The following is an 18,463-nucleotide window of genomic DNA, read 5'->3' on the forward strand; positions in this document are numbered from 1 at the left end:
AAGGAGCAAGATCGTGGATTATAGAACTAAAGTGTACCGTATTTTATCTTTTTAGAGACTTCCTGCATCAATGGAGTGGACATCGCCTTTTTGATGGACTCCTCGGAAAGCATCACCGACCAAGACTTTGAACGTGAAAAGACTGCTGTAAAAGCAATCGCGCAGAGTTTCCTATCAGCCTCGCGCGAGAGCCGAGCTGGAGTAATTATGTACAGCGGTCAACCAGAGCTGAGTGTCGATTTTACAAGTCAAGAACACTCTGAAAAGTTTCATTCTTCCGTGGACTCCTTATCTCACAGGCGCAGTCAGACAAGAATCGACCGTGCCCTTAACTATGCTTCAAAAACACTGTTTCTAAATCCACGTCGTTCAGTGATGTCGATTGCCGTTGTCATGACGGATGGCATTCAAACACCGGGACCTGGTGTCGAGCCTCTTGGTCAAGCTGTGTTACCTCTCCGTAATAAGGGCGTGCGAGTGTTAGCAGTTGGCGTTGGACCGAGGGTGAACCGAAGTGAATTAAAAGAGATGGTAACAAGCGAAGAGGACGTGTTCCTTATGAGCTCCTTCCAAGAGCTGTTAAACAAGTCTGCGAAGTTGCTTGAAACAGTGTGTCCTCGTGAGTTTGAATAATAATAATAATAATTTATTTAGCGACATAATTTTTGCCGAGCTTTTGATTGGTTTCGACGTCATTACGTTACTTGTAGATATTCGCCTTGGACAAAGCCAAAGGAAAATGTTTTACTGCAGATAATGTGTTGCTCGTAAGCATTAACTGTACTGTACGCTTGAGTCTTGAGAGGATGCGATTTTCTTGTGATGACCCCATAGTCTCCTTTTGATAAATATCGTTATCTGATACAGTAGATGTATTTATCAGTTAAGCATTAGCAGTTCTTATTACATCTGCCTCCGTCTTTTAACCCTCGGACCTACAAGGGGGTGACGTCACAGGCCTCCAGTAGCGCCACCACCCATAAAATATACTTCATCTTGTTAAGAAGATCAAAGGTTTTCCACTGAAGGCAAAATCGTTTCAAAATACTGCAACATATTAAAAACTCTAGCGTTCCATCAACCACCCCCCCCCCCCCCTCCCCACCCCCTTGTACCACGAAGGGGGTATGAATTTCATCTTTAGAGACATTTCTGACATTTGTGAAGATTTCGACTAGGCGTGTATAGTTTTGCTCAAATCTACGATTTCAACTTTAAACTAAATCCGTATGAATAGTTCTTGGCTTCGCCGAGACTATCGTTAGGTAGATTTACCGTTGTGTTTTAAGAAAATGCCCCAATATTAGCGACTAGCACATTGAAAAATTCCTAATACAGGTTTTCCTCTGTTAAAAGCCCAGTTCAGTTCAGTTTTCTTCCAATAATAAGCCCCTTTAATCATAAATTCTTAAGGAAGGTCTTTAAAAAATAATAGCCCTGGGGAAACACTCACGTTGATGATCGTCCGACTTTTGTTTTCGTTATTAAAGAGCCGACCCCTGCGGACATCACATCAACATCAACGACACCAGGAAACATTGCTCAATCAACTACTGCTCAGCCACCATCCACCACTCCAAAACCTTCTACAACGACATCCACAGCGATAGACGTACAAACGTGCGATACACTGTTCGACGTGGTGTTCGTCATAGATTCTTCCCAGAGTATCGATTTGTCACAGTACAACAGGGAAAAAGATTTCGTTAAAAAACTCGCGAAAATTTTCAACGTTGGAAGGGGCAGTCGGGCATCAGTTATCATTTACAGTGAGGATCCGCAGCTAGAGATTCAGTTTGGGCAGTATAACAACTTGAAAAGTTTTTTGTTGGCCGTAGACGCATTGCCGCACTTGCAGCAGAGGACAAGGATTGACAAGGCCCTTGCTTTAGCAAACCAAACACTGCAGCAAGTGAGGTAAAGAAATTAGTCTTCCTGACCCGTGAGCTCACGATTTAAACTCATAACTCTCGAGGCCAATGTAACTAACTGATATGTATGTAAGTAACTGATATAAATCTCCTAAAATTGGCAGATCAAAGAATGCGATACATGTAGTATTTTAATTCCAATATTGCAATCCAGATTGGATGACCATTGAGTGCTTATTTGCAGACCTGGCTTTCCAAAAGTAGTGATCGTTTTGACAGACGGCGTACAAACGCAAGAACCAGGTGCAGTACGTCTTGATGAAGCCGCTGCCCCTATACATGAACAAGGAGCACGTGTATTTGTGGTTGGCACTGGATCTAAGATTTCCATGAACAAACTTCAAATGATTGCCAAGGACCCTGCCAATATTTTCACTGTCATGTCATTCGAGAACCTTGAAACTGTCACAAGAGATTTAGCTGCATCTGCCTGTTTACCAGGTACAACTACATTCAATCATTCATTCATTTATCTTTGTTGCAGTTGTCTATGTTATTGGGTATTTTTGTTACTGCAAAGTTAGATATTGTAATTGATTGTTTGTTAGTTAGTGATTATGAGTTCTTAGATAGTGCCAAATTTTACGACGTACGATGAGGACAAAGTTTAGTTACCATGACAACTCGTATGTACTTTACATTAACTGCTGGATAAGCCCTTTACAGCTCGCACTCACTTGACCTGTTTAATGGGAAAAATTTGTATCATAAATTAAAAGCAAGTGCATCAGAAAATTAGCACGGAGACCAATTTTGATGAGTTTGACGCATAAGACTAAGGTTCCATTGGCGTTGAAATAATAGGGCTTCGTATGGGGATACTGGTGGACCGCAAGGCGTGAGTTCCATCGCCTTTTTTCATTGCCATTACATAATGGTATTATTTTCGCTGTTACGAGTTGAAGACCTAAAACTTGTCAAACGCACTGAACATTACAATGCCTAGTATTCTTAGGGTTGTACGTTGTACGGGCTTTCAAAAATTTGGTTTTACTACATCAAGCAAAGTAAGTTTTACCTAACAATGATATTTATTTTCCAAAAATATTACAAGACGAACAAGACGTTTTTATCGGAAATGAAGAACGTCTATGCTTTTACATTCTTTTGGTAAGCAAAAAAATTTCAGTCAAGACAGCTTCCTATTTTCTGTAAGATCGAGTTCTTACTGTAAAAGCACTTTGAATTTGGCTTGCCTACAGTTGAATCATGTCTTTTATTAAAAACTGAATCATTGGATGATGTAATTCTAGAGCTCCTACTGGCTTAGCCATCATGGTATATGAGTCATTATACCATGCATGCTCTCCAAATATGGTAACTGTACGCGTCTGCTCAAAATTAAAAACAAGCTGAAAATCAGTTGTTTTTACAAATAAAGTTGGGAAGAATTATCGATATTTTGTGGGTGTTTTTAATAAAACAATTTTTACGCGCCTCGTTGGCTATCTACCATCTCATGTCTAACAAGCGCGAGTGGAATAGTTGTTAAGAATTAAACATTTCTCTTACAGAGGATCACAACACTACATTCCCGCCAGTCCGTTATTGTCCAACAGAAACTAGGGATGGTAACTGCTCGTCGTCTTTCTTCAGTTGCCTCCATGATGGAGACTGTCCTTCTGGATTTAAATGCTGTGTCGATACATGTGGGGGATTTGCTTGTCTGCTGCCGGAGGGAGTGTCTACTGGTGAGTTAAATTGTATGAGGCAATTCAAATGACATAATGGCATATTATACCCTGGACATGCATCACAAAAAGTAGGATCTGTTCGATAGATACAGCCAACCTTTTCCTCAGACGGAAATCGCTGGCACCAGCTCCAAGTATTTGTCTTCATCGAGTTTTCCACGTTATCAGGTCAAGGTTTTCCTTCTCACTCACACTTACGTGGATTTTTTGTAAAGTCTCTTCAAAGTTATCCTCTACAAATTTTTATGCCGGAAAGTCTAAGGACTAACTAAGTCCACATATGCACTTTTAATTCCACATAAGTTTTGTAAATTTAATTTAAGACCATAGTAAAGGTTTTCTTCGGGTATCAAGAAATTTGTCCCAAATAACGAGAGGTCCGTAAAATGGCGTTCTGTAATACTGCTAAACACGCTTTTGCACATTGAATGTTTTTGCCGTTTTAAAGGCAATACAAAATATATAAATATTGTACTCAGAGCTTTCATTACCCTAGGTGTTGGCGAAAAGTATCACAACCTCTGGGAATGAAACTGAAACAATATCTACATCTTAGTGCCTACGGAAATTTGAATTTTCAAAAGATTCATTTTCGTCTTCTGTGATCTAGGTACAACATCTTCACCACTAAAGAATGTGACAAATGTGAATGCAGACATCATCTTCTTAACTGACTCTTCTCAAACTGTATCAACACAAGCTTACCGCTTAGAGAAATCATTTGTCAAGGTTCTTGCTCAGTACTTAAACGTATCACCTGGAAAGTCACGAGGTGCCTTTGTCACCTACGGTTCAACAGCTTTGCCAGTATATCCATTAGGAACTACAGGATTTTATAACTACATTGATGGTGCGCGGTATGTGGATGGTGTGCGAAGATTGGACGTAGTTTTGCAAGATGCGTTGCAGATTTTGCGTTTTTCTCGAGAGGAGGTGCCAAGCTTGATAGTGCTAATAACCACTGGGAACCAAGCGTTAGGAGCCCCGCCTGCAGAGATCGCTGCAAGGCAGGTTGGAAATCTCGGCGGGAAGCTCTTTGTTATCATGGTTGGATCTGAACCCAGAGAAGACGAATTCTTGAAATTAGTGGAGAATCGTGCGCACTTATTCAGAGTTCCGTCTATTTTTGGAATGGCATCCAGCGTAAATTCACTGGCACTTCAAATTGAAGAAATACTAAGGAAAGGTTAGAAAATCGTTCTTTTGTGTTGTATATCCCTAAGCCTGATTAAGGAGAGGATCGGGCGTCATGGCGTATCTTGATCTTTAAAACTCGTTAGTCTGAATTAGCCAGACAATTTTCCTTTTTAAAGACAGGGAATTAAATTAGTAGAGTATAATTAGAGGTCCAGCATATGAATAAACAAAAGCATGGAGGAAATTCATGTACAACTCCTGAAAGTACCACAATAGAACACGTCATGAGCGAGGAGAGCATAAGTGATGCCTTGTCCAATTCTATCTGGAACGCTCGTATACTTTCAAAGAAGTTTCATTTTGAGAAATTATCAGTGTTTCGTGAGTAAACAATAACATTTACAAGGCCGACCACCAATGGTCAGTGAGCAAGCAGCGAAAAAGAGAAGCCGCGCATCCGGGGTCTACGTCCCATTCGAATTAAGGACATAGTGTAAGAGAAGAATGTTACACTGTAGCACACACGTTTCTTATACTAGTCTTTAAAGACCTAGAGTAGACTTGCTACAAGTCGACCTCTTGGCGAGCGAAGCGAGCCTTTTCTGGCCGTGAAGCGGCCAGAAAAACGTCCCGCGCCGTATGAAATCCGACGAAGGACTTTTTTGAAAGTCTAGACAGAGTGGCGTTCCGGGTTCGAAGCTACGACATCCCGACAGACAAGTGCTCTGCTAACTGAGATTAAAAAAATTAAAATAAAAAACGGAAAGGAAGACAGAACCTGGCTACAGTATTTTCTCGTATATCTCTCGCGGCGTTTATCTCTAAACCAATGTTGCGAAGAAAGATAGTCAAATAGCATTTGCCATACATGGTAGTTGCTTTTGTTATTGCTAATGTTTTTACTTTTCGTTTCACATGACTGTTGTTGTCAACTTTATTCCGATATAATTTGCATACGAGAAATTTATGTTACTTCCCGTTAACTTTAGGTTCTCAACCACAGTGTGCTGAGGCTTTCGATTTAGGATTTGTTGTGGATTCTTCAGGCTCCATACAAGACGTGAACTATAAGAAACAGAAAGACTTCATCAAAGGACTTACCAAAGCACTCACTGTTTCTCCTCAAAATGTTCAGCTGGGTCTGATCCTGTTTAGCGATGTACCTCTACTGTCAATCACATTTGGAACGCTCAGAAGCACCAATAACTCGGAATTTGCAAAAGCTGTGGATAACTTGATTTATCTTAAAGGGCGAACACGTACAGATAAAGCTCTTGAAGTAGCGGCCGCCCACCTGTTTCCTGGTGGTCGGCAAAATCGAGTGCCTCAAATTTTATTCTTGATAACTGACGGACGTCACAAATCAAACGATCTTGGAGCTGTTGGATTGGAGCAGGCCGTACAGCCGTTGAAGGATAAGAAAATAAAGGTTACTTTTTGTCTATATCATTCTGTATTTAACAAATTATATGATTAGTGTTTTTCTTTATTCTTTTCAATACACTATTATCGTTTAAAGACTGTTTTAAATTTAACGCTGCTAGTTTTTTTGCTTTTTTTCCCTCGTGACAAAAATGAAGAAACTAATGGGAAAGATTTTAACTGGAAACAAATACAATGCAAGCTTATTTACACCCTGTCGTAACTAAGCGCGCTATTCTAGGGCAATTCAGTAAAATATAGGCAGGTGTTTGGGGTGATTAATGTGATATTGTAAAAACCGGCTTCTTTCCCCTGCACCCAATTAATGTTGAATTTCTAGAAAGCTACGTGGAGGTGCGATTTTTCCAAGTTATAGTACGGGTAATTATGGTTGTTTGCTTACTTTTAGGTTATAGTCGTTGGCGTTGGTGATGATGTCGACGAAGACCAATTGAAGTCTTTAGTGGAGAATCCATTAACTGATCTTTTCCTTGTCAAGTCATTCAATGATTTAAATCAGTTACTACTTGACGAGAAGCTGAAAAATGCTCTTTGTGTACCACGACGTAAGTTTATGTAAACAAGAGAGTCAGAGCCAATTTGGAATCACCTATAAGGCAAACGTCAATGTCATTTTTTTATCATGTGACCTAGTTTTCTCTTAACTTGTCGTTTACTATTACTTATATCTACCAAAAATAAATTTAAAAAATGTCTGGGTCGTGTATAAGAGTAAGTTTGACGTTATCTACTCGCGCTTATTCCTGTCGTAACAAATCGTCAACCTGAAACCCACGTTTGCCGTTTGCTTTAAAAGTGAATTATAACTCTCTATAATAAACTTTGTTTGTTCCAAGAAATTTGCACAGCTGCTAACCACGTGAGTGTAAACGATCTATTAATTATAAAATTATCTATCTATTTATCTCTTGCTTCTCTTTCCTTTTTTTTTCCATTAGGTGTCATTCGAACTGACGCTTCATAAAAGATCAAGAGAATCTACGCCAATAAATTAAATTTAAAGACAGAACTCAGAATTAGAGTAGAAAATTCATGTTTCTTTTGACAAGGAATATCGCTGTAGCAATGTAAGCATGTATCGCTCGTTTTTTGAACGTATACTTTAATGTAAAAGTTATCCAGGTAAACTATCATTTGGATAAACGTTCATCTAAGGCTTAGCTCATATTTGTGACATGCATTTTTGTGTCACTGTTTAATGTAGTTAGCGAATTCTTTTCATTTAATGCGCTCGATTTGTGTTGTTTTATTGCTGTATTTCCTCAAATAAGCCCCTGGACTTTGAAAGTGACTTCAGCGAAAAAAACGCGCGACCACATCCCATCGTTTCGTCTGTCTTGTATTCTTCTGACTGCTTTGAGGGTACTTAGTAGGTTCTGGTGATTTCCAAGACCAATTAAAAAAAAGGTAGCACTTATTCAAAGAGGTTTTAATTAATCTCATTCAGCCAGAAGTAATTCTCAGCCTTTGGTAGAGTTCCTCTGAGCTATGGCGAGTAACACTTTATTGCATTAAAGCTATATTAATTCAGTTGATTTCCTGACGTTTCTAATTATTACTATTTTTTAACTTATTTATTTATTTGTATATTTTCTGGATCGATTAGCCCTTTTAGCTTCTAAAAAGGGGTTTATATCTCTATAGTTTTCGCCTTCCCCCAGGATCAATTGTTTGAAGTCTGTGTAACAAGCTTTTCTTTACCTTGACCACGTCCATAGTAGTGACTGCAGTTTGTCGCCCCTTGTAAGGGAATCCAGATTCCGGAATCTGCGAAACTTTTGCTTCAGGAATCCGGACTCCTGGCCTGTGGAATCCGGAATCCCACTAACAATTGGAATCCAGAATCCAAGTTCCACTGATAAACAAAGACTGGTGTCCAGTATCTGCATGAAATCCAGATTCTACTGCGTGAAATCTAGAATCCACGACTGTCTTTAATTCCCTTGCATAGGGCGAAGTATGTGATGCTGATGGTTTCGTTTTACTCAACAGAACTAATACTCAGGGTCTTAATGTGAGATATGAAGGTAATGCCTTTGCCTTGTAAACGGTGTGGCTCGGAAGACCACAAAGAAATGGCGGTCCCTACTCCAGTGAGGAACGTAAAAGCAGTTTCCTCAAACTTCAAACTTCTGAATAAACAACCAGTACTTGTTTCCAACCATGGGAGGCGGGCAGCGAAGGGGCTCACTAACAAACTTGTAACTTGTGACCGATATTCCGGCCCGGCTCAATGTCAATAGTGCTCGATCAAAATAGGTTTCTATGGCCTCTCCGACTCTTGTCTTAAACCTGTCGTTTTCTCCCGTAATGATCGCGGAGGCGGCTACATCGCAGGTGTGGCCCCACTACCGTTGTTGACGCCCTTTTGACAGCAACGTTTTCCTTGAATCGCGCTCCAAAAGGTCTTGCTGTCCCTCCCTATTAAAAACTCATTAAAAAAGCAACACTTGGAAAAGGTGAAAAGGTATCTTCAAGAGCCACAATGGGACCATTTTTCCTTATTAGCCAGCAGCTATGGTTCTCTTTTTTTTCTATGCTTGCAATTAGCCTCTATATCGAGTGCTTTGAAATTTTGAAAGATTGAAAATGAGATAGGAGGGCAAGCGTGGTGACAAAGAAACGTTTGGTGATATGGTATTCGCTTACGTAAGGTATTAGTGATATAGAGGAGCGTAGAGAAGGTATGAAGTGTTTTCTTCTTGCTAAGTTTAGCTGTTAAAGGAGAGACAAGCATTGCAAATGATTTTAGCTAAAGAGGTGATAGAGCGCGATGCCTCTCTCCTCCGCCGATCATGGGGTTCAATGACTCTTACTTGGATTTTGCGCCCGCACTCGAATCACTCTCTCCAATCTATGAACCTCTACGTAGGACTAAGGCGCGATAGCTTGTTCCAGGCGTACAGATAGTAGAGCGCAGCGTTCAGATAGAGGAGGAGGGGGGGGGGAGGGGTGAGTTAAATCGTACGCGGGAAAAACGAGGGGGAACTCTTTTCCTGCTCTAGTCTCCTCCAGTTTTTTTTTTCTTCTTTAGGGGTGGCTCCTCGTCAATTTTTCGCTCGCGTTCTGATATGACTGCCGGTACAGGCCCGGAGGCGCGATGCCGCGGAAAACAAACTGAAAGAGTTTCAATACCCTTGAAATCCCCCCGCGCTCCAAAGAAAGGCATGTCTTGGTAAACTTTCTCAACCTGGATAAAGACTCCGCGCCCAGTACTAAACAACAGATAAATCAAATATCTATTAAAGCTTTTAGCATACTTGCGAAGCTTACTTGTGCAATGTATATAACGCTGAAAAAACAAGGGGAGGGGGAAGTAGCATTTATATTAGCTCTGAAATAAGTGTGATATACCGAAAGGTGAAACATCCATCATTAAGAAACGTGGAAGAGGGTAAAGAAACAATTGATGCATTTTGGTAGGTTATATAAAAAACTTGTAGCACTAAAAGCGATGATCGTACAGGTCGTTACATGGCGCAGCACAAAAATCTACAGCCACTGTAAGATCGACCTTCTAAACGTTGTTTGAACTTGGTCATGTACATCTGTTTCATAATGATCGTACTTCTCAAAAAACAAAAAAAATTCTTTCGCGGATTTCAAGCCTCCGAAGCAGTTTATTTTTAAAATATGTAATTGCCTGAACAGTACCATCCTATTAAGCAAGCGTTTTATTTTTTTAGCAATGAAACTTCTGCCAATTTTTCAGAATTAGAACTGATAAGCTTATAAAAAAGCTTCTTAATTTCTTAGAAATAAAATCGCTTAGAAACACCTCACAATGTCTCGTTGTAGAAGCATCAGTGAGACTCGTAAAGACTTACTCTTGAGCCATCATAAATAGAAAATAAAACACAAACAGCGGTGATAAACACTGTGAACTTTCCCATTTTTATATACACTTAACGTTTACTATGCTAGTCAACACACATTTTCAAACGTGATCTAAAGTGAACGTTAGTATGAGTCGTGTTTATATTAAAACAATAACAACCGCTATACCCCAGCCCTACCCGCTTCCCCTCCCCCTCCCCACAGGTCATTTTCCTACGTCCTCAGTTTTTTAAGATACAGGGTACAGGAAGTCTAGCAATAAAGACAATTTATCATAAAAGCAGCATTGGGTTTGGCGAAAGGCTTAACGTGCAAACATACCATGAACATTTCCCCCAAAACAGCTCACGCGAGGAGAACGAGAAGCCACGCAACGCGGAGGACGACTGCGTGGACGTGTCCGCTGTAGACTCCCACGCAGATGATCTTAGGGCCACTGCGTGGGTGGGAGGCTATGCCCGTGACAGTAGCTGCGCACCAGGCAATAGTCATACGGCAAACGAATTACACTTTGAACCAATCATTTGATCAATCAACAATTAATCCTTGAAGACAGCACAAAGGTATATTCAGAACTTCAACGTCATGTGGAGCCAAAAGTGTATGCCTCGCATTTCCTTTCAGTCGACGAAAGTTCGAGAGTGTTTATACAAAGATCTTTCCGAAATTTTGCCAATTTTCGTTCCCTGTGACATTGCACAGAAACTCCCCTTTTTTTACGTCAATGTATTTTTCTCGGATAAAAATTGATAGGAAATAAATTATTTAATATCCTCTTTCTTCGAGGTTGCATTTCTTGGGCTTGTTAAGTTGTTCTTTTTTATTTTTATTTTTATTTTTTTTTTCGCAACTGCTTCTTTCAAAGCACCATGGACCGGTACTTTCTTTTTAACACATAATAGATTTCAATGGGTGTTCCTTGAGTCCTCTTTGTAGTCTTAGCAGTCAAACGGAAGACGCACAGAAGCCCAATGCAAAGTGATTGCCTCAAAAATTTCGTGGAATCTATGTAACATAATTTGATATGCCTTGTTTAGATATTTAAAATCCATTTTGAACAAAACTTAATTAACTCTATTGGTGTTGGAGTTGCTCTGAAGAATCAGTTCTGTATGGGAGGGATTACGGGAGGGATTACTATGACCACATCCGGACGGTCATCTATTTCCAGTGGTTTTTAAATTTATATGATGACAACAAAGACATCTAAAATTATATTTGAGATATGATATTGGGCGAGGTGACAAGGTGAAAGAAGCCTTGGCTGATATGACCTTATTTCCCGTAGGTCTTCCAAATCCTCTTTGCATAAAATCGTATTCGTTCGTAGCAGGCAATATTTTTACTTGGATCTGTTTAGTCTCCGACGGGAAAAAGCCATTAATTTGTCACCTCACGCAACACGTGAGAAATTTTTACACGTAGGTGTCTTGCCAAGAACTGAGCTAAGATAATTATAAGCCGCTTGTATGCGACCGCGCTGAGGATATTCTGTCTAGGAAAGCACGGATCAAAGGAGCCAGTGTTACTGAAGAGAGAAGCAATTGTGAGGGTGTAGATGAAACACTGCAGCACTAGACAGAGCATTTCAAGATGAGGGTAGCAGCAGCCTTCCTCGGGATCATGACAGTGATTTTTATCAGACTCCGGATTGCCAAATCACAACAAAATATAACACGTAAGTAATGCTTTGATAAACCACGTACTGTCTATTAGTAAGTGGTTTTTGTAACAACGACACAATGACTAATAAGACATGTTTTGTTTCATTGTTTTGTATAAATTGCCTTTATGTATTCAGTAGTCTTACTGACCTCCAAACATACATATGACATCAAACAATTGAGGAAAGCTATAATATGAAAGTTCGGTTCGATTCGACATATTCCCCTTTTTCAGAATCTCTTTACCGTAAAATTCTCTCGTTTGTAAGCCTTTGTTTCACTCTTCTAAGAGCTATTCTTCATTTCTCCATAAGCTCATAATAAATCAGACTCCTGCCACAAGCTTGTATCGGAACGAAGAGCTTTATTATCAGTCTTGAAATTATAATACTTCCTTTACATAAGGTCGGAGATAGAGTCACGTCCATGGTTGAGGTCACACTAGAGACTTTACTATGGTAAAAAGGGCTTTACTATGGTAAGTCTCGTAACGTCTTCTTTACCGTAGTAAACCTGACAGGTCCACTTAAAAAGGCATTTGAATTTTTCCAGGCGTTTTTTCTCGTTTGATCGGTAACGTGAGAGTGGAAAGTAAAACAAATGATGACATGCTATGAGAGCTGACTAAATTGAAATTACTGAACTGTAACTTCCTGAGCGTGGTTCAATGTGAGAGAGTATTGTTTTCTGTTGTGAGCATTTTGCTTTTAATTCTGCTGCTCAGACGAGCAAGAAGAATGCGCTCCCTTATTACCTACCTTGGTTTCGAATACGAAGTTAGTGAAGATGTTTTAGTGACAGGTTCATTGATTACCCGTCGAAGACGTACTCTTAGAGAAAGAGCGGCATTGCGAAGGCACGCGTGGGTTTACCCTCGACCCCAAGAATGGTTTGAAGAAATGTACAGAAACAGAAACCTTAAAGCACTGTGGAAAAAACAATCACCGATGTTCTAAAGCTATTCAGTTATGCGACCCTTTTTGAAACTACTTTCCTCAAAAATCATGACAAACTGTCAACAAAACAAACAAAGTTTAGATAGACTAGAGATATACCCACCTATTTTTTTTGGTAACCAGATGGTTATCGGTGATGGGTCATCTTTGTTCTTTCCGCGGTAGTCATGGAAATTAACCAGGGTAGAGTTTACTATGGTAAACTGAAAAATGCCGGTCACACTTACGGCGCCGTTTACTATGGTAAACTTGAGTTTACTATAGTAAACTTTCTCTAGTGTGACCTCAACCCATACTAACTTTATATGTAACTGTACACTTAAAACTTAGTCGCAAATTCATACCTGCCATTTTGCCTCACATGGCCTGTCAACTAGGCAAGCGATATGTTTATTTATTTAAGTACATCACAAAATCACTCGACATGGATAACCCTAGTGACTATAACCTATAAGAATAGTCAGAATTGTACATTTCGTAGATAAATGATTCACATAAATACAAATTAATTATTCGTCTTTTTTTCGTGTTGGTAGTGGTTTGGTTCCCGAAGGATTAACTTATTATGAAGCAGTAAACAAATAGTCTGTTTACAGAACTACTACCCCGCTGGCAGAAGTCGATCGCGTCGCTGACGTTCGCATATTATTTACGTCCCAGGGAAAGGGATTGGGGGGGGGGGAGGGGTGCACGTGAGCGTTAAGAACCATGACAGGAAGAAACCTCAGGAAGCAGCAAGCAGGCCTTTTTTGTTGTTTTTTTTTTTTTATGAAAAAGATCGCCTAGAGATCGTCGGGAACGCGTATGAAAATAAAAACCGCGAGGGACTTATCGTAGCCTGTACGTGTCTCTCTCTCTGTGTTTTGTTTTGTTTTGTTTTGTTTTGTTTTTTTAGGGGAGGGGGCGTCTGATTTATTGACGCTAGCCACTAGCACAAAAAGGTGAGAGTGGGGGTGTTTTTCGCGCGTTCCTAGCTCGCCAAATTCGAAATAGGAAATAAGAAATGGATATCGTCTGAAACAGGCTCAGTATGGAGTGCAAGATGTTTGGTTTACCTATCTTAGGTTTTGTTCCTGCGACAGCCTGTTGAGAACGTGGTGAAAGACGACTCACTAAGAGCCTGCAACAGGCTTTTGCCGGTTCAGCAATTTTATCTTTAGTTAATTTATATATTATTATATTTTCTTCCTTTTAAACTCATTATGACAAGAAAATATACTTAGAAACAAAGGAAAATAGAACTTAACCCGCGGATAAAATTGAACAAAAGTATGGCAAAAATTTAATATTAAGCCTGACAACCTGACCATCTTAGCCTCAAAGATAGCATATAGAAAAGTACAATACTGTGGCTATATGGCCGGTAACAGGTCAAGGTTTTCAAAATACTAAATGACCGGCAGTCCTGTCTTTTAAGTAAATTTCACAAATAGGGAAAAACCAGCTAAACCAAACTATCATATGTGGATTAAGAAAAGCGAAGCGATCCTGAAATGCTTTACACACGTAGATCTCAGGGGCGGATCCAGGATTTTTTTAAGGAGGGGGTACACTCGTCTCTTGCTCGACTTCAACACCAATAAACCACATAGTTTTTTGTTTGTTTTTTTTTTCTTTTGCAGAATACCAGTTGTATTAGAAAACCGCAGGTCATCTCAGGGGGGGGGGGGGGGGTGCGCACACCCTGCACCCTCCCCCTATATCCGCCCCTGGATCTCATGAAGCGTTTGGTTCACGCTGGGCTCAGAAAACAAAACCATGTTTTGTGACACTTAGAACTTTTTTTCAGCTCGACTGCAAGTCAAGGTTTTCAAAACACTAAATGACCGGCAGTCCTATATTCTCAGTAAATTTCATAAATCGAAAAAGTCTAGCTAATCTAAACCATTATATGTCGATTAAGAAAAGTCAAGCGATCCTGAAATGCTTTGTAAATCTCAAGTCTAGCGTTTGGTTTCCCGGGGGGGGGGGGCACTTGGGTAGTTTTTGGGTGGGTAGGTGCCGCCCGGGACTCCAAATTGGCACCCCGTTCTAAAAAAAAATTCCCCTAAAATTGATACCCCGTTCTAGAAATGGGCAAATTTTTTATACCCCGTTCTAGAATTCGCCTTAAAACTGATACCCCGTTCTAGAAATGGGCCAATTTTTTTTACTCTGTTCTAGAAAGTTTGTAAATTGAAATAGCCCTGTTTTTTTAAAAGATATTTCTTTATTTGTTCGACTCATACATCAAATAAACGCTTCTTCATAATCAGCAACAATTTTAAGCAGAAGATAAAGCCGTGATCCACAATTTTTTATACCTCGTTCTAGAAAACGCCTCTGAAATGGATACCCCGTTCTAAATCAGGAGCTTCAAAATCACGACCCCGTTGGGCGGCACATACCCGTATAGGTAATGTATGGGAGTACCCCCCCCCCCCCCCCCCGGGTTTGGTTTACGCTGAGCTCAGAATGTTTTGTGACACTGAGAACTTTTTTGAGCTGGACTGCCGGTCAAGGTGTTGCAAACACTAAATGACCGGCAGGCCTATATTCTCAGTAAATTTCGCTTGGCTTCTCTTAATCGATGGTTTAGCTGTTTTTTTTCGATTTGTGAAATTTACGGAGAATAAAGGACCACTGGTCATTTAGTGTTTTAAAAACCTTGACCGGCAGTCGAGCTGAAAAAAGTTGTAAGTGTCACAAAACATGGTTTTGTCTTCTGAGCCCAGCGTAAACCAAACGATAGACTTGAAATCTATAAAGCATTTCAGGATCGCTTGACTTTTCTTAATCGACATATGATATATTAGATTAGCTGGGATTTTTCCGCGATTTTGTGAAATTTACTGAGAATATAGGAATGCCGATCATTTAGTGTTTTGAAAACGGCCATATAGCCACAGCGATATTTTGAGTCTGTTAGCTACATGAGTAAATGTTCCTTCCTATTTATATTCACGACTAAGAGACGGGGATGGGTGTGCAACTCGAACTATGGAGCGGCTGAGATGAATACATTACAACTGTCAAAACCTTATATACCTAATAACAATAGAGTCAATTAACGCCATAGCGGCTCAAGTGCGTTCATACCAATAGGAAAGTAGTTACATTCTCTGTCACTGCCACTACGTTTAGCTCCGGCGAATGTAAATACATTGTGTATCATAAGTATTTATAACTTGCTCACAAAAGGCACCTCTTTTGAATAATTTTCGCATTCCTGAGCCAGAACGCTTCTTTTTTCATTCCAGCTCAACCTTGGATTTAGTATTTAGGACCTAATTTGGTGGAAAAATTTATCAACACAAGTCTACGTTCGCTTTTAAGTGCAACTAGTCTGTGTTGATGTCGCTTTGTTCTCTATCCATTATTTCTTTTTATTATATAGACACAAGTGCTTTACTGGAAAATATACCACTCGTAAAATTCATAAAAACTACATCCGGGACCCGAGTGGTTTATTTTCCATAATCTCACACGTGAGTTTATCGATAACGCCCGGGGGGGGGGGGTACTTTAGGGATTTCTGGGTGGGGATGTGCCGCTTGGATCCTAGAACCCTTAACCTATACCAGAGCTAGTTCAGCTGAATTTTGCTACCCTATACTAGAGTAAACTCCCCAAATCCCCCTATCCTAGAGTAGCTGTTTCCCTAGTCTAGATAAAATCCTCAACCAACTGGTCAGTTTCCTGAAAAATGATACCCTATTCTAGACGCAAACGCTCTAATTTATATACCCTATCCTAGAGTAAACTGCTTGAAAACCATACCCTTCACAGCGGCACATACCTATATAGCCCAAATATGGCAGTACCCCCCCCCCCCCCCCCCCCCCGGGCGATAACGTAATTTCGGTAATTTTCCTTCCAAATTTGTAGACGTCTTGCGTCTTTTGAATTTTACTTAAACATTTTTCAAAGTTTTGCTTATATTTTGTCATTGTAGAGCCCTATTCAGCTCAGCGTTATTTCTCAAGATTATTGTAACCAATGTCTTATACAAAATGTATTGCTGTACTGTAAATCTGAGCCGTCACAATTACTTTTTGGTGGATTAAGATCTATTATTTTATCGATGTCTTTTTGTCTATATAATAAAAAGAACATTACATGGCGGCTTGAAGATATGAATTTTATCTTCGCGCCACCGTGTAACTCCTCTATGTCACATTCATCTGATAACTACACATATTTACAGGTATCAGAGGTTTTAGATGCCCACCGGTACAAAAGCAAGATGATTGTCCTACGTTCGTGTGGGATGACTGTACATGTGATCTTGATTGTCCAGGGGAGAGAAAGTGTTGTCTGGATGGATGCAGGCATACATGTCTTGAACCTGGTAGGTAGCGACAATTAAAGCAAAAATAAATAAAAATATGTATTAAAAGTCGTACATTTATGGTAGAGTAATTTTTTAATGTTTTACCCGTGAAATAGGTAGTAGAATACCACCATGATACTTCGCTCTATTATGGTCTATTATGCACTAATTCCATTGTCTTCTTTTGTTTACCTCTTTCTATTTTTCCCTATTTGTTAGCATCTGTTTCACGGTTCAAGTAAAATCACTTTATTGTTAGGTCGGGAAAATACCATTACAAATTTATTTACGTACAAGTGGAAATTTATATAATTTCGAGATTACAAAGCATTGCTCAATGATTGGACAAGGATGCTGTTTATAGCAACCCTATGTTGCTATGCATTTTCAACCTCGTATCTAAATGTGTTATTCTACTTTAGCAAACAATTAGTTTGCATGTAAGCATTACTTATCCTTGTGGTAGACTTGTCGACTTACTTACTAAGTATCCGAATGAGAAACGAACTTCACGCTTTTCCGAAAATCGTACTTTTGTGATGGCCAGACTCATAGCAACATTATATCCATTTTAATCTTGACAAATGATTATTATAACACATTCATTGCTTCTCCTTCATTTCTTCTAATAAGATAGGGTAACCCCATCAGTCAGAAACAAAGCCGATGTGGTATTTATCATGGACTCGTCGGGAAGCATTGGAAAAGTTGACTACGACCTTGAAAAGCAGTTCGTCAAAGATCTCACGGACGTGTTCAGGGTGTCGCCGAACGAAACACGTGTTAGCACCATCATCTACAGTGACGCTCCGAAACTCGTGTTTGATTTTGACAAATACAGCAGCAAGGAAACCATTAAAGCTGCCATTGATAACTTGGAGTTTCTAGGAAAACGAACGCGGATCGACAAGGCGCTGGCAATGGCGGTGACGGTGTTTTCAAAATCTCGTCCATCAGTACCCAGAATCGCCTTTGTACTCACAGATGGTGCCCAAACCGAAGATTGGGATGCTAAACCACTGGATGTTGCGGTGAGCCCGTTGCATGATCTGGGCGTTCAAGTCTATGTCATTGGAATTGGCAGTCAAATCAAACGCGATGAGCTGTATTTGATCGCCAGAAGGCGACTTGATGTGTTTTTTGTAGATTCCTTTGAGAGGCTTTTGCAGCAGACGTATCGTATTGTGAATCAGATCGATACATATGGTAGGTTTGAACTGCGGTTAGTTAGATTTGTAGGAGAAAGTTAAAATGAATTGGAAGCGAAGGCTACCAATAACTTCACCAGCAATGTCGTATCAAAAGTTAGCAACGCATTTTCAAGCTACTCGACCCTTATATAGTATTACCCTGCTAATAGAGATTTCTTTCCGGTAATGTTTTGTCTATGTACAAAGACATCAGCAGGCATTCGCGCATTTGGCTTATTTACGTCCCCGAGATACGTTGAAAAAAGGTGGGGTGAAAAAAAAAGGCAAATAAAATACGC

General features: G+C 39.9%; 2 protein-coding genes across 2 annotated transcripts in view; both read left to right on the forward strand.

Annotated features, from left to right (window-relative positions):
• The window catches only part of LOC140931146 (collagen alpha-6(VI) chain-like), a 19,320-nt gene extending 11,580 nt beyond the window's left edge, over positions 1-7,740 (forward strand). The window contains exons 9-16 of the mRNA XM_073380895.1: positions 56-619; positions 1,491-1,917; positions 2,116-2,372; positions 3,446-3,622; positions 4,236-4,811; positions 5,752-6,191; positions 6,594-6,750; positions 7,144-7,740. Of these exons, the coding sequence (XP_073236996.1) occupies positions 56-619; positions 1,491-1,917; positions 2,116-2,372; positions 3,446-3,622; positions 4,236-4,811; positions 5,752-6,191; positions 6,594-6,750; positions 7,144-7,169 (2,624 nt within the window). The 3' untranslated portion in view covers positions 7,170-7,740. The remainder of the gene's footprint in view (positions 1-55; positions 620-1,490; positions 1,918-2,115; positions 2,373-3,445; positions 3,623-4,235; positions 4,812-5,751; positions 6,192-6,593; positions 6,751-7,143) is intronic.
• A 3,592-nt stretch (positions 7,741-11,332) lies between these two features.
• The window catches only part of LOC140932316 (collagen alpha-6(VI) chain-like), a 9,592-nt gene continuing 2,461 nt past the window's right edge, over positions 11,333-18,463 (forward strand). Inside the window, exons 1-3 of the mRNA XM_073381938.1 lie at positions 11,333-11,720; positions 16,849-16,992; positions 17,608-18,180. Of these exons, the coding sequence (XP_073238039.1) occupies positions 11,636-11,720; positions 16,849-16,992; positions 17,608-18,180 (802 nt within the window). The 5' untranslated portion in view covers positions 11,333-11,635. The remainder of the gene's footprint in view (positions 11,721-16,848; positions 16,993-17,607; positions 18,181-18,463) is intronic.

Source organism: Porites lutea, chromosome 3 (assembly GCF_958299795.1).
Source record: "Porites lutea chromosome 3, jaPorLute2.1, whole genome shotgun sequence".
NCBI lineage: Eukaryota > Metazoa > Cnidaria > Anthozoa > Scleractinia > Poritidae > Porites > Porites lutea.